General features: G+C 40.4%; 1 protein-coding gene across 1 annotated transcript in view; it reads right to left on the bottom strand.

The window, feature by feature from the left end:
• Nucleotides 1-393: 393 nt before the first annotated feature.
• Nucleotides 394-14,511, bottom strand: part of LOC109931764 (UPF0547 protein C16orf87 homolog) — a 123,482-nt gene continuing 109,364 nt past the window's right edge. Inside the window, 3 exon segments of the mRNA XM_048600044.1 lie at nt 394-476; nt 4,911-4,917; nt 5,353-5,483. Coding sequence (XP_048456001.1) covers nt 394-476; nt 4,911-4,917; nt 5,353-5,483 — 221 coding nt within the window.

Here is a 14,511-nt window from a genome sequence, read left to right as displayed (position 1 = left end):
TTAAAAGTTCAACATTACAATTCTTCTCAGTATAAAGTAGTAAATAAGAAATAAAGTTAAAAGTTCAGAATTATATTCTTTAACCATGGACTCGCTGTTGCTCCATGTTAGGCTTTCCCCACAAGTGATTGATCTCTCCTCCATGGTAGGCTCAATCTGTCACTCCCCATGAGCGATCAATCTCTTTCCCGCTCTGGGATCGCGCTCTCTCCCATGCTTGGCTCAATATCTCAATCCCCATGGCTCCGCACTGCCACCTCACTACGGACTGCCATCCTGGCTCATGCAGACTGCTAGAGTCCTGCAGAATGTTCCGGGCCCCCAGCCCCTTCCACAATCCAGACCTCGAAGAAACTACAATGCTGCTGAGTGACAAAGTTCAACCTGGGCCCATCAGCCGCCTCGTGGCTGACCACCAAACTTCAGGCCCCCAGCCATTGCGATCGCCACCACTGCCTCTTCGACCGCGGTCCGTTCTAGAAGGAAAGTTGAGAAAAAAACTAAAAAAACAGAAAAAGCAAGAAAAGAAGAAAGAAAAGTGGTCGGAGTGGATGATCTCTGGCTCAGGAGCCCTAATTTTCCATCGCTTAGAATTGCTTGAAAATACCTTGTTCACTTACCTCCACAGTTATGAAATTTTAGCTAGATCCAAAATATTTGCAAAATGCCCCACTGTTCCTCAGAATAGTTACTTATATCAATTTTTTGAAATGCTGTGATAAAGTGTTACATAAATTGAAACCTTTACCTTTTGGAGGATACAAACTTGGAGACAGTATTATTAATCTATTGACCACAAGTTGCAGTTGCAGTAATGAAAACTTCATTTCAAACTTCCTATGTTGTGGCCAGAACTGTGTATATATATGTATATATGTGTGTGTGTGTGTGTATGGATATATATAATTTTTAAATGTAGAAACAGCATAATGTCTCAGCTAAATAGAGCACACAGCCATGAGTGTCTAAGAATTTATATATCTCAATTTCTACTCCATTATTTTCATAACTGTGATTTGATTCTTTGGGGATTACTTAATTAGTTAACAATTATTGTACTATATTCCTTAATGACATGGCTGAAGAAAAGATAAATTAAAAAAAGTGTCTTTTATAACCTCTACAATCCCAAAGCACCTCACAGCCAATTAAGCACTTCTTTGAAGCATAGACAGCATTTTCCTGGAGAGTAACGTGGCAGCATAAATGTGCAAGCCAAAGTAATACAAATAGCAGCAAATTTCAGTGAACAGATAGTTAGGTTTCTGTAAAGTTGATTGGAAAGTAAATGATTATCTCCGGCTCAACATCCGAGGTTAGATGGGATTTTATTTTATGTGTCCACTGATAGTGCAGAACTCCACAGCAGAAAATTAAGCAAAAATTGAATGACTTTCCTTTCTACAGCACCCTTTAAAACTTGGAAAGTCAGAAGATGCCTTATAGTCAATTAAACATTTTTGAAGTGTGATCTTATAGTATCAGCTGAAAGGTGTTAAGTTTTTGGACTGAGACTTGAACCTATACTCTTCAGATCAGAGGTGAAAGAGTTACATCTGAGCCAAAGCTGACATTTATCCCATGTTATCTGATGTTTCTTTTCATCTCTCTTGTATCTGTTTGAAATGGTTACATCTGTTTGCTTGTACTTACAAGGACTTAAATGTATATAGTACAAGACTGAACCATTGTAGTAACACATAGACTTTGAAGTTCAGATGCATAGTTTTGTTACAAAAGATGATATTTTGTGATAAAATGGCCATCATACTTTGTGCACACCCTCAGTGTCAGATGTGCTGGATGCTATCTTGGTATAGGCATTAGCACAGAGGTTAGGAACTAGAGTAGACACATTGTGATGTTGATCAGTGTGTAACACCTGAAGTCTTACAGGGGTCTGAATGATGTGGGTTATAGCAGGATATTAGGAAGAATCATGTGAGATGTCAGCTGATACATGTCTTAGTGTCAGGAGCAACACGGTGCACTTTCCCAATAGTGTTTCAGACATCGAGATGCAATTCTCACTAGGCAAGACAAAATTTCAATTATAGGGATTATTACTGTCAGCCTAACTAACTGCACTTCTTGCCTCATTAATATGCAGCCTCCTACCCTACCACACATCACGTGGAAATTAGATGTCGAGAAATCTCAACGTGGGAGTCAGAGGACGTACTTGGTAGCTCCAGTTTGCTGCTTGCTTCTAAGGATCTCCGTCTTGGACTCCTAGTACCAACATCTCAGGGCATGGTCCATGAGCAGTTACTGTACAGATTCCATGTACCACAGACCTTGGCATTGGATACTGGCCTGCCTCTCCATATTACAAATGGATATCTCCAATCCACATATAGGGTGCTTCTACATTTGAAAGCTGCACCTCAGGGTGTATTGGCAACTAGCTTTGCAATACTGCTGCAAGGGACAGGCATTCAGTTCCTGAACTGGGCCACGCTGCATCTGAGGGCTGCTCTCTTACTCTCATTCCCTGTCTTCCCTTGTCATGCCTTTTTGCGTTTTGCCCCCTCAGACAGAGCTAGATTCACAGCATTTCTGTCTTGCCTTGCCAATAAATGCAGACACAAAGCCAGGAAGCTTGGCATGGTTGGCAGCAAGCCTCAGTAAAGTCAAGGGAGACAGCCTTCAATCAGGGCTCCTGGCACTGTTAATCAAAAGCAGATTCCACTATTAATCTAGGAACTTGGACACAGGCAGTGTCAAAGCTTGGGGTGGTCAGGTTCAGGGTCTTTTTCTCAGACTCTTACTGCCCTATTGTAGTCAGTTTCCTCCTGGAACAAGAGACAGGGAGGCATTACAGAAGATGAAAGTTGGCACAACTGTTAAAGCCTCTACAGTTGGGAGAAAAATGGTAAGTTGACCCAAGTGAGAGAGTAGGCAGTAATGAAAGCATGCAGAATTACTGGTATCGATAGTCAAATGCAAGTGAGAGAAGACAGCTCTCTCTCTGCCATTGTGAGAGTGGTAGAACATGATCCATGCTGGACAATGGGTACAATAGAGTAGTTGTAAGGTACTTGAGAAAATGTGGTGGAATTACCCTGAAAGAGTGGACAAGGTCATTGATCTTTTTCCAAAAAGCTGCAATATTGTCTAGATCAATTACCAGGGGACACAGGGATTCAGAGGTTGGGGAAGATGGAGGAGGGAAGTTTAAAAGAGATTTGTGAGGCATGTTTTTCACACAAAAGGTGGTGAGTTCCTGGAACATGCTGCCAGAGGAGATGGTGGAAGCAGACACAATAGCAGCATTCAAGAAACACCTGGACAAATATATGAAGAGGAAGGAATAGAGGGATATGGATCCTGTAAGTAAAGACAGTTTTAGTTTGGAAGGGCAAAATGCGTCAGCACAGGCTTGGAGGTCCGAAGGGCCTATTCCTGTGCTGTATTGTTCTTTGTTCTTTTGTGGCTGAGTTCACACTGACCCAGGTGGCAAACTCAGATCAGGTTGACAAGATCTGATATCATGCCCTCCTGTGCTGGTCTGGGGAGAGGTTGAATTCCCCTCTCTGTAGTATGTCCAGGTGCTTATCCACAAAAATAGATACTAATTTTCTCTTACCTGCAATGTCCAGATCAAATGTCATAAACCATGCAGGGCAGCTCCAGACTAACAGTGTGTGTTTGGCTGCAGAATGATCTTTTAAAGATGGCACCAGTAACAGGGGTGCCAATCTATTCCAGGATGTCCTGGCAGTGAGCAATATTTCCGAGTATGGAGAGTGGTAGAAATGAGTTAGTATTGGATGAGAGCGTTGCTATAGGGATAGTGGTCCATGAGACAAGTTTGGGATGATAGCACCAGAAAGCTCATTAGCCTTTACGGATAGAAATCCTTTATGATACTCGATGAAATGGAAACTAAACCAACAAAAAACAAAAGATTTAGCCCATTGACTTAATGCTGGCGCTGTCATTATCAATGCTCTAACTAACAACCATTCACCATGTTGTTTGAAACTCTTCTAAGTTTGATGCCCACACTTACATCAAAGAGATGGCAGACATTCTTTAGCCAGTAGAAGGGATCCTGTTGCAATTTAGGTATTTGTTTTAATCAACCCTGTCCAGGGATATCATGACAAGCTTCTGGAGCAGATGGGACTTGAACCTGGGCCTCCTGATTCAAAGATGGGGACATTACCACTACAGCACAAGAGTCAATCTTTGTTCTGTTTTATCTGGCCAGTGCAAAGCAAGTGGAGTGCGCACATGGTTTTACCAGGATAATAGGCTTTCCATTAATGTAAGGTACCATTGACAGGGCATGATGCTTTGCAGTTGCCACATCTTAATCCTGAGATGCAGCACAATTTTAAAGGTGGCTAGTCACTGTAAGTGGAGTTAGTGTGCGACTAATCTCAACACGTCTGGATGGTGATTGACTGACAACCAGAGGGTTTTTATTCGGTGGCAATAGCTATCCACTCCATCCTGGCTGCTAACTCCACGCTGCAACCCAAGTGTCTGTGACCAGCATGTATACAATCACCACCAGGCTACCACATGAAACATCCTGGGACAGTAGCGAGGGTCCAGGAGCTATGCTTCCTCTGACAATTTTCAAGTTTTTAGTCATTCCCGAATGAGAACTACTGACCAGAGTGCATGAACCTCAGTCATAGTAGTCAGATTAATCCTCTGCATTCTGATCCTGGTAAAGCCTCAACTCTGTTCTCCAGAGATGCAGTGAACAGTTAATGAACTGGAGGAATGGGAAGAGAAGGAACGTGGAGTCAACCTGCAGGTACAGGTTTCAGACAGGCTCTCCTTGAGCATCTCACTCGACTATGGTTCCTGTGAACAAAATCTAAACTCCCTCATGTAGAACAGTCACACACTTCACCAGATTTTGTTATTAACCATCATTGCATCATCTTTACCTGAATTCTGAAGCAAAAGTTATCAAAAAAAAATTCAATTACAATTTTAACAAAAACAAAACATCTTGTATTCCATACGGAAGAATATAAAATGCTCTCCTTTCATGACCTGTGGTGTGTAAGCCTATCCTATTTCTCCTACACATTATTACTACTGTGGCTGCAGTATAGATATTGGAAACTTGTTGATTTTCATTGCGTGAATCTGTGAATGGCCTTTCAGGAGTTCTGAGTTTAGAAGAACAAGCTTTCTTAGAAGGAAAGACAGGAAAAGGCCATTATGGTCATTTACAATCTAGGTTGTCTGGCTGAGGGGTAGCAGCAGGGACCATTGGTGAAGCAGTTATTGGTGGGACCTCAAATGCTGCCATCCTCAGTCAGGACAACAACATTGCACTGCACAGAGTCATTGCCACTTCTTCAGGCAGAAACCTCTACCAACCTGGTAATCAGCTGGAACACGTATATCTACTGTCATGAGGGCTGTAGTTTGAACTTGCATGGCAACAAGTTGAGATCTCATGAACTGAGTCTGAGCTTTCAATGCAGAACTTGGTTGTTGGCTTACTTGTGCTGTAATCAGACATTGTGTCACAATTATGTCCACTCTTACTTTCATGATGATGACCATCATTTCCAGCCTGGAAAGCATTCTGTTCAAATGCCTATGCCAAGTTGTCATTGGAATGTTCTGTCTTCCTTGGCATTGAGAACAGGTTAGCTGGCAAGTCTGCCAATGCATCAGAATTTTTATTTTGACATCTTAATCAACACTTTCTCCATTAAATCATTTGAAGCAAAATATTTGTGCAATCTCACCATTCAAGAACTAACATCTGTGTTATCCCCTTTCCCTGCCCAAGCTGCAGGCTATTACTGGCCAGTGACTTACCAAATGAAGGTCTAACCTCTACAATACATTCCAAAGAATGTGCAGTGATGGTGGTTGCAATTAAGAGATTGAATAATAGTGCTTCAATGTTGTCAGCCCCTTGTTTCTCTTTCATTTCACGCTCCTAGACTACTGCCAACAAGTTGAACACACAAAAGAAGCCATGATGTGAAGATAACAGTGTTGTACTGGGGTGGACAAAGTCAGAAGTCACACAACGCCAGGTTATACTCCAACAGGTTTATTTGCAATCACAAGCTTTCAAGGTGCTCCTCCTTTATCACATGATAATGGAGCAGTACTCCAAAATCTTGTGATTGCAAATAAACCTGTTGGACCATAACCTGGTCTCGCATGACTTCTAACTTTATACGAAAGAAGAAAGGTGCAAAATTTTGTAAGGGGGAGTGGGGAAAGCAAAGACAAATCAGACCATATCTGCTGTTTAGAAATGAGAAGAGATTGTGGGATGAAGGGAATGGGAAATGTGATAAGATTAGGAATGTAGCACAATTTTCCACAGTTCACTGTTATGAAGATGTGTTAATTGAAATATGAACTTATATCATTATTGACAGAACACGTACATATGCATCTTAAACATCATGGAAAGGACATTTTGCAAAGTAAAGGACAATGCTGCATTTGAAAAGAAAAACCTGTCTAGATTGAGACACTAAGCCTTCAACATTTTCAAAGAGATTTCACAGGACCCAGGCTGTGAGTGGAAGGGAAAATATATATTAGAAGGATACTTTGACTCAAGCGACAACCTTTTTTTTCTGTCTCTGTCTCTATTTTTCTCTCTCTTCTCTGAAACCCATCTCAAATTTTCAGATTTATAAGCCCACTGGGAAGATTTAATACTATAAGTGGAATGTTCCTACAGGTAAATTCAAAATTACCTTACTATCTCCAGAACAGTGAATTGAGTCTGCCATAACTGATCCACAAAGACACCCTAGAGCCAACAGCTTGTGTGCAAAGTGACTTCCATAACAGATCAGAGTCTGGATGGTTCATGAATAATTATTTTTCCCTGAATTCAAATGTTACTTGACCAAAGTACTCAGGTAATATTCTACAGAATTTTATACTTTTTTTCCAAAGCTTGGAGATTGTGTGAATGTGTACCCAAAAGAAAGGTTATACATATTGCAGAGTTTATACGTTTTGTCACTAATCTTCACTCATGTTAATTTGTTCAAAGGATGTGGGCATCACTGGTGAGGTCAGACTTTATTAGTCATCCTTCATTGTTCTGAAGAGGCTGATGGTGAGTTACCTCTTGAACCACTGCAGTCCTTGGTGTAGGCATGTGCAAAATTCTGTAAGAAGTGAGTTCTAGATTTCTGACCCAAGAACAGTGATGGAGTGGTGATATAGTTCCAATCCAGGATAGTGTATGACTTGAACAGGAACTTGCAATTGGAGAAGTTACCATGCATTAGCTGTCCAAGTGCTTCTAGGTGGTAGAAATTGTCAGTTTGGAAGGTACTCTTGAAGGAACCTTACTGCAATGCATCTTGCAGATGGTACACACTGCTGACAGTGTGGATAAGTGATAAGAATTTGAAAGTCAAAGACAATAGATTGCAATGCTTTAGCCTGAATAGTTTTGAGCTTCTTGATTGTTGTGGCAAGTGGAAAATATTTCAGCACAAGCCTGACTCATGCTGTGTAGATGGTGGACAGGAAGATAGGAAGTGAGTTACTCTCCACAGAATTCTGAGACTTTGACATGGTATTGGAGCCAAAATTTATACACATATTTAAACAACCCATTCATGTGTTATGACACATCTCTGTTTGATTTGAACCAAGGCTGTCTGACTCAGATAGAGGAACACTACCACTGTGCCACAAAAGCATTTAGTCAGTCTCTACATGACTTACCCACTTCAAATTCTGGCCAATGATAACACTAGAGCATTGATAGTAGGATATTCGGCAATGTTAATGAAATTGAATATCGTGGGGTAAGGGTTAGATTCTCTCTTGTTGGAGATGGTCATTGTCAGGCACTCGTGTGATGTGATTTGCTGGTTGCCACATATCATCCTGAGCCTGGATGTCATCCAAGTCTCACTGCAGGTAAATATGGATTGCTGGATTGCTTTAATATATGAAGAATTGTGCATGGTGCTGAATATTGTTCACTGATGAATTACTCACCACTTGTTCTAATGGCAGGCACATGAAAATTGAATGTGGCCTACAAACTTTGAATGAACACGAGTTAATTATACAGCTCCATTCCAGAGTTTTGAAGTCACTTGACTTTTTATCCTGTAATATTTTCTGGTGTTCCCCTCAAAATAAACTGGACAATTCAACCAGGCCCTGTACCTTGTTGTCTCGGATTCTCCAGCATCTGCAGTTCCTACTATCTCTGGGCAATTCAACCTCATGGTTCGGCAATGAATGGTCGTAAAATGTTTAAGTTTCACATACAACTGTTTTATAAAGACCTTTTCTTTATTAGCTTTAATTCATATATTCAAGATATGTTTAGAGTAGTCATACTATTATATTTTGATGCTGGGCTTTCAATGGCAAGAAATATTACCATAATCTGTTTATCTCTATTGGTGAATAATGTATTTGTGAAGCTAGTAGTGGAAAATGTTTGGTGAGAGAAAAGTAATAATGTAATGAGTGATGACTTAATCTGATGGTTCAGTAATTTTACAAAGCGTAATAAAGGCACGTAAGCTTGCTGTGTCTGTTGTGCATAATCAAAATCTCTTTTCGATACCTTATTTCATCTGGGACATGTGACATAATCTTTAGAAGCTTGAATGATTCATGTCTTTCAAAACATTCAAGCCATTCATCACATAGCCTTTTCAGAGAGTACATTCATCTTGAGTAATCAGTCATCTACATCAACCTAAATTTATTTAAGAAACCATTAATAAAATCGAGAGCAATCTTTAAAAAGTGTGAAGCTTTATCTATTGAAAACGACATGTCATTGAAAACTTTTTCTTCCACCCATTATCTCTTCAATGAAAAGTTAACCAGAATATGTATTCAGAATTTTTTAACGTTTGTTCAAGAGCAACTCAATTTTAATCTGGGATAACAAAGTGTAGAGCTGGATGAACACAGCAGGCCAAGCAGCATCAGAGGAGCAGGAAAGCTGATGTTTCAGGCCTAGGCCCTTCTTCAGAAATTTGGATTGGGTTTAACTGTGTCTTTTAAACTCCAAGAATACATAAGGGTAATATGCCATGTAGCATCTTGAGACTGTTTTGTCACTCAATTCCTGATCCGAACCTTAAGTCCATGGACATGCCATTTCCAATACATGAGAATACACTCAGCCAATCAAAGTCCTTTATTCACCAAACATTACCATTGACCCAGCATCCCCAACCTTTCAGGAAAGGAAATTCTGGATCTTTCCTTCCTTATGTGTGAAAAACTGCCCTTGGATTTCACTCCTGACCGACGAGGCTCTAATGTCACAATTATACTTTCTCATTCTGGATCTTCCCATAAGATGGAGTAGATACTGAGAAAACATTCTATGAAATCCTTTTTATCATTTTGAGTATGTCAATCAGATTGTTTCTGAATCAGCTAAACTTGAAGGATACAGTAGGTTTTATGCAACCTATCCTCACAACTTGACCCTAATATCATTCTGCTAAAACTTTGCTGCACTTCTCCTAAGGTCAAGTGTTTGGGTGATTCAAGGATTCAGCACATTATCATGGTCTCAAGAATAATTAGAGATGGACAATAAATAACAGACCTTCACAAATCGTGAGTTAATGTTTGCAAAAGCAGAACTTGGGGCTAAGATAGTCATTAATATATTCAATAAAGAATTCAGGAGAAACATCCTTTCCCAAGCAGTGGTTCATATGCAGAGCTCGTTACCATAAATAGTTGAGGTGAACAAGATAGATGGAATTAAGAGAAACAAACAGAAATTGCTGGAAAAGCTCAGCAGGTCTGGCAGCATCAGTGGAGAGAAATCAGAGTTAACATTTTGGGTTGAGTGACCCGTCCTCAGCACAGTTCAAAATCTCTGGATGTTGGCAAACTTACTGAGCTTTTCCAGCAATTTCTGTTTTTGTTTCTGATTTACAACATCCGCAGTTCTTTCAGTTTTTGTCAATTAGATTATTCTTGAATCAATGATGTTTGAGGGGATACATCTATAAACAATTGAACTCTTATTGTTAAGTAAGGGAAACGTTTTATTGAATTCAGATTACTGATTGCGCTTGAAGTTGGAAGTAGCATAGATGTCATTAAGGTAGACAAATCCCCAGGACCTGATGGAATCTGTCCCAGACTCCTAAGGGAGGGAAGGGAGGAAATTTCTGGGGCATTGTGTGAAATCTTTATATCCTCTTTAGTCACAGGAGAGGTCCCAGGTGACTGGAGAATAACCAGAATTCCTTTGTTTAAGAAGAGCAACAGGAATAATCAAGGAAATTCCAGGCTGTGAACCTTATATCAGTAGTAGAGAAATTAATAGAGAAGATAGAGATTAGAGGCAGTATATGCTCACATATGGAAAAGTTTGTGATAGGCAGCATGCTTTGTGAAGGGGAGGTCATGTCTCACAAAATTGGTTGAATTTTTTTGAGGAAGTGACAAAGGTGATTGATGAGGGCAGGGTGATTGATATTGTCTACATAGACTTTAGCAAGGTCTTTGACAAGAGTCCCCCCTGGCAGGTGGATACAGAAGGTGATGTCACATCGGATCCATGGTAAGCAGGTAAGATGAATACAAAACTGGTTTAGTCATAGAAGAGAGAGAGAGAATAGCAGTGGAAGAGTATATTTCTGATTGGATATCTATGACTGGTGGTGTTACACAGGGATCAGTGGTGGAACCTTGTTGCTTGTAATATATTATATATATAGGAGGAGAATGTAGGTGATCCGATTAGTAATTTTACAGACAACACAGAGACTGGGGAGTGGCCAATAGTGAGGTGCCAGAGCATACAGCAGGATATAAATTGGCTGGAGAGTTGGCCAGAGAAATGGCAAGTGAAGTTTAATCTGAACAAATGCAAGATACATTTTGGATGATCTAATGCAGGAGGAAAGTATATAGTAAATGGAAGAACTTTAGAAGTGCTAACATACAAGTAGATCAAAATGCACAGGTCCACAGTTCCCTGAAAGTAGCAACACAAGGGGCTAAGCGTGGTCAAGAAGGCATATGGCATGCTTGCCTTCATCAGTCGGGGCATAAAATATAAAAATTGACAAGTCAAGTTGCAGCTGTATGGAACTTTAGTTAGGTTAATTTGAAATATTGTATATAGTTGTGCTCATCACACTATTAGAAGGATGTTTGGCTTTGGAGAGGGTACAGAAAAGGTTTACCAGGATGTTGCCTGGTTCAAAGGGTTTTTGCTACAAGGAGGGATTGGACAAACTTGGCTTGTTTTCACTTGAACTTTGCGGCTGAGGGGAGACCACATAGAGTTTATAAAATTATGAGAGGCATGGATAGAATGGATAGTTGGAGTCTTTTCCCCAGGTAGAAAGGTCAAGTACTAGGGGATGTAGGTTTAAGGTAAAAGGGGGAAAGAGACAAGGCTTTTTTACACAGGGAGTGTTAAGTGCTTGAAATGTGCAGCTAGAGGAGGTGGTAGAAACAAATACACCAGCAATGTTTAAGAGGCATCTTGACAGATCATGAATAGGTAAGGAATAGAGGGATATAGACCACATGGAGGCAAAAGGCTTTTCAATAGATAGGCATCATGTGTCAGTGCAGGCTTAGTGGGCTGTAGGGCCAATCCCTGTGCCGAACTTTGCCTCCTTCTATGACAGTGAAAAAAATGAATATATCACGTTCCTTAGAATCATTTAGAATTTCCAAAAGAATAAATATTGTGAATAAGTCTGTCAGGGAGACTAGTTTCAATAACTAGCCCCTGTGTTAAATAAGTAGATGATGGTCATTGGATGCGCAAGATGAATAGGAAATGGAAAATTGCCATGCTAATGATGAATAAGTGCGGTAAGTTTTAACACAATTCACAATTAAGTTGCTAAATCAAGTCGTCAACACACGCATTTCATGATTTAAATTGGCAACATCCATTACAGCTGTTGTAGCAGCTGAACATGAAATATTCAATATCTCTAGCTTCACTGGGAGGCTAGTGGGATTCCACTCCAATAGAGATTGGCACATCTGGTGCAAAACTCATAATTGACCAAGCATAGCTTGTAGCCATCTGGTGTATGGAACACAGGTCAAAGTTCAATTGCCTATTTAAAGAAATAATACAACCAATCAGGTTTGGAGGTCAGTATTAGAATCCATCCAAAATTACTGTTCACAAAGACAAGGACTTCAATTCAACTAACAGCTGGTTGTGCTTGACCCTTGGTAGGGAATATTGAAGTGATGTCTGGTTTTACAGCGAGAATTGGTTTCCGTAACCTTGATGATTCATTTAGTTTGTGGCACCATCTACAATCAGTATGGATATACAACAAAAGTTTTAACTTTTTCCTCTTATATTTTATAGATCTTATGTAGCAGTAAAATTGTGCTTGGGAGAAACAGTGTGCAGTGATACTTTATCTCTCAATTTTCCAATTCCTGTAATAGTCTGAATATCAACACTGGGTGTGCACAAGCCCCTTCATTGCAAAATGTCATCAGCAGCAACTTATCTTTAACCCTGCCCTCCTCAGAAACTTCTTTGCATTTCTCCCACAATACCAGAACTTCCTATGATTGCTAAGGTCTACAAATATTATAGGAACAGGAGAGAAAGACAGAGAGATTAGAGTGAGATTGGGATAAGGAACAGAGTGGAAATTGTTGAGGAGCTGGGTTTGCACCTGGGGAAAGAAGAAATGTACAAGTTGTTGCAAAGTTGGGTAGCGTACTTGTGAATTGGAAGGCAGGATATTAGAATTTGGTCTTTGTAAAATGTTGGTGTTTGTAAAATGTTGGTATTTATAAAATGCTATGGGGAAAGCAGTGTGTGGCCCCTTTAAAAGGTGTTATGATTTTTCTATGCTTAGAGATTCAAAAAGGATGTCTGTGGTTTTGCAGATGCACAGGGCACCTAAAATGAAACATTTGTATCAAATGGCTGTGCAGCTAACAGGCCAAGCTGCAGAGATAGTAATAATTGCTGATGCTGGAGTCAGAGATAACACAGGGTGGAGCTGGAGGAACACAGCGGGCCAGGCAGCATCAGAGGAGCAGGAAAGCTGACGTTTCGGTTGGGACCCTTCTTCAGAAATGGGGGAGGGGAAGGGGATTCTGAAATAAATAGGGAAAAAGGGGGAGGCGGATAGAAGATGGATAAAGGAGAAGATAGGTGGAGAGGAGACAGGTCAAAGAGGTGGGGATGGAGCCAGTAAAGGTGAGTGTAGATGGGGAGTTAGGGAGGGGATAGCTCAGTCCAGGGAGGATGGACAGGTCAAGGAGGCGGGATGAGGCTAATAGGTAGGAGATGGGGGTGGGGCTTGAGGTGGGAGAAGTGGATAGGTGGGAAGACAGGTTAGGGAGGCGGGTACGAGCTGGGCTGGTTTTGGGACCCGAAAAGTCAGCTTTCCTGCTCCTCTGATGCTGCTTGGCCTGCTGTTTCATCCAGCTCTACACCTTGTTGTCTCAGATTCTCCAGCATCGGCAGTTCCTACTTTCTCTGCATAAATTTAAAACTGATGGTTTTGACAACATAGGACCAATTTTATAGTAAGAAATTGACATGTCATGAAGGGTATAAAAGGAGAGGGCAGTTGGAAAATCAGGAGAGCCAACTGCCATCTGCCAAAAGAACAGCTCTCAGCTCTAAAAGAAAGAATCACTGGCTCTCACACAATTTTCTAAGCCTTAGAGTAACCTCCATCTGAATTAAAGGTGCATACGGCACATGTAGTTAATGTTCTTGACAAAAGAATTCGATGGAAAAGGCATTCCTCACAGAAGGATTCACCGAGAAGGCATTCCTGACGGAAGAATTCGTCGGAGAAGATACAAAAAATTCCGGAGGTTGTAACCTGGCTGTAATTTTGAGAGACTATATTCTAATTTAAGTGGTACTCATATTTATTGGAACAGCATACCATTATAATCTTGATCTTGTTTTATTCGGAAATAGTTAGTAGTTAGAAGGGGTTTATTCGGTTTGTTAACAGTTTAATTAGCTTGTTCGCTGTTAGAGTTAAATAAAGAAATTGTTACTTGTTGATTTTAAAGAGAGTGTCAAGGGTTTATTTTTGTTTAACCATTCCTTTATAATGGATTTGGGCTCTTTTAAAAGATTATAGGGTGAGGGAGGCGTCTCTGGGTGTTTTGGTTTAGTTATCGGTGGTGGAGGGGGGTCGACCTCTGTTTTATAACAAAGGCAAGAAGCCACTTAAAGTTAATTGGGTCTTGTGAACATTAAAGAGCCTTCAACAACATAATGGCAACATAATGCAGATTAGTTTTGCCATTTTTGTAAATCTGTGAAAGCGGGGTCATGACTTTAAATACTGACCGCAAGTGCTGTGAGTAACAATGATGAGCATGGAAAGTATTATAGCCCTCATAATGAGTTTTGACAGTTGCAGAAAATAAAAGGGACAGGTGTTGCTTCTTTTATGAAAAAAAACAGAACAGAAAATTAGAAGGAGAAAAGATAGTAAAGGTGGAGATAGAGTAAATCAGGGAGTCATGAAAGGTGTAGAGCTGGATGAACACAGCAGGCCAATC

The sequence above is a fragment of the Rhincodon typus genome, chromosome 8 (assembly GCF_021869965.1).
Source record: "Rhincodon typus isolate 14 chromosome 8, sRhiTyp1.1, whole genome shotgun sequence".
In the NCBI taxonomy this organism is placed as follows: domain Eukaryota; kingdom Metazoa; phylum Chordata; class Chondrichthyes; order Orectolobiformes; family Rhincodontidae; genus Rhincodon; species Rhincodon typus.
Note: the sequence above shows the minus strand (reverse complement) of the source record. Positions and strands in the feature narration are given on the sequence as shown.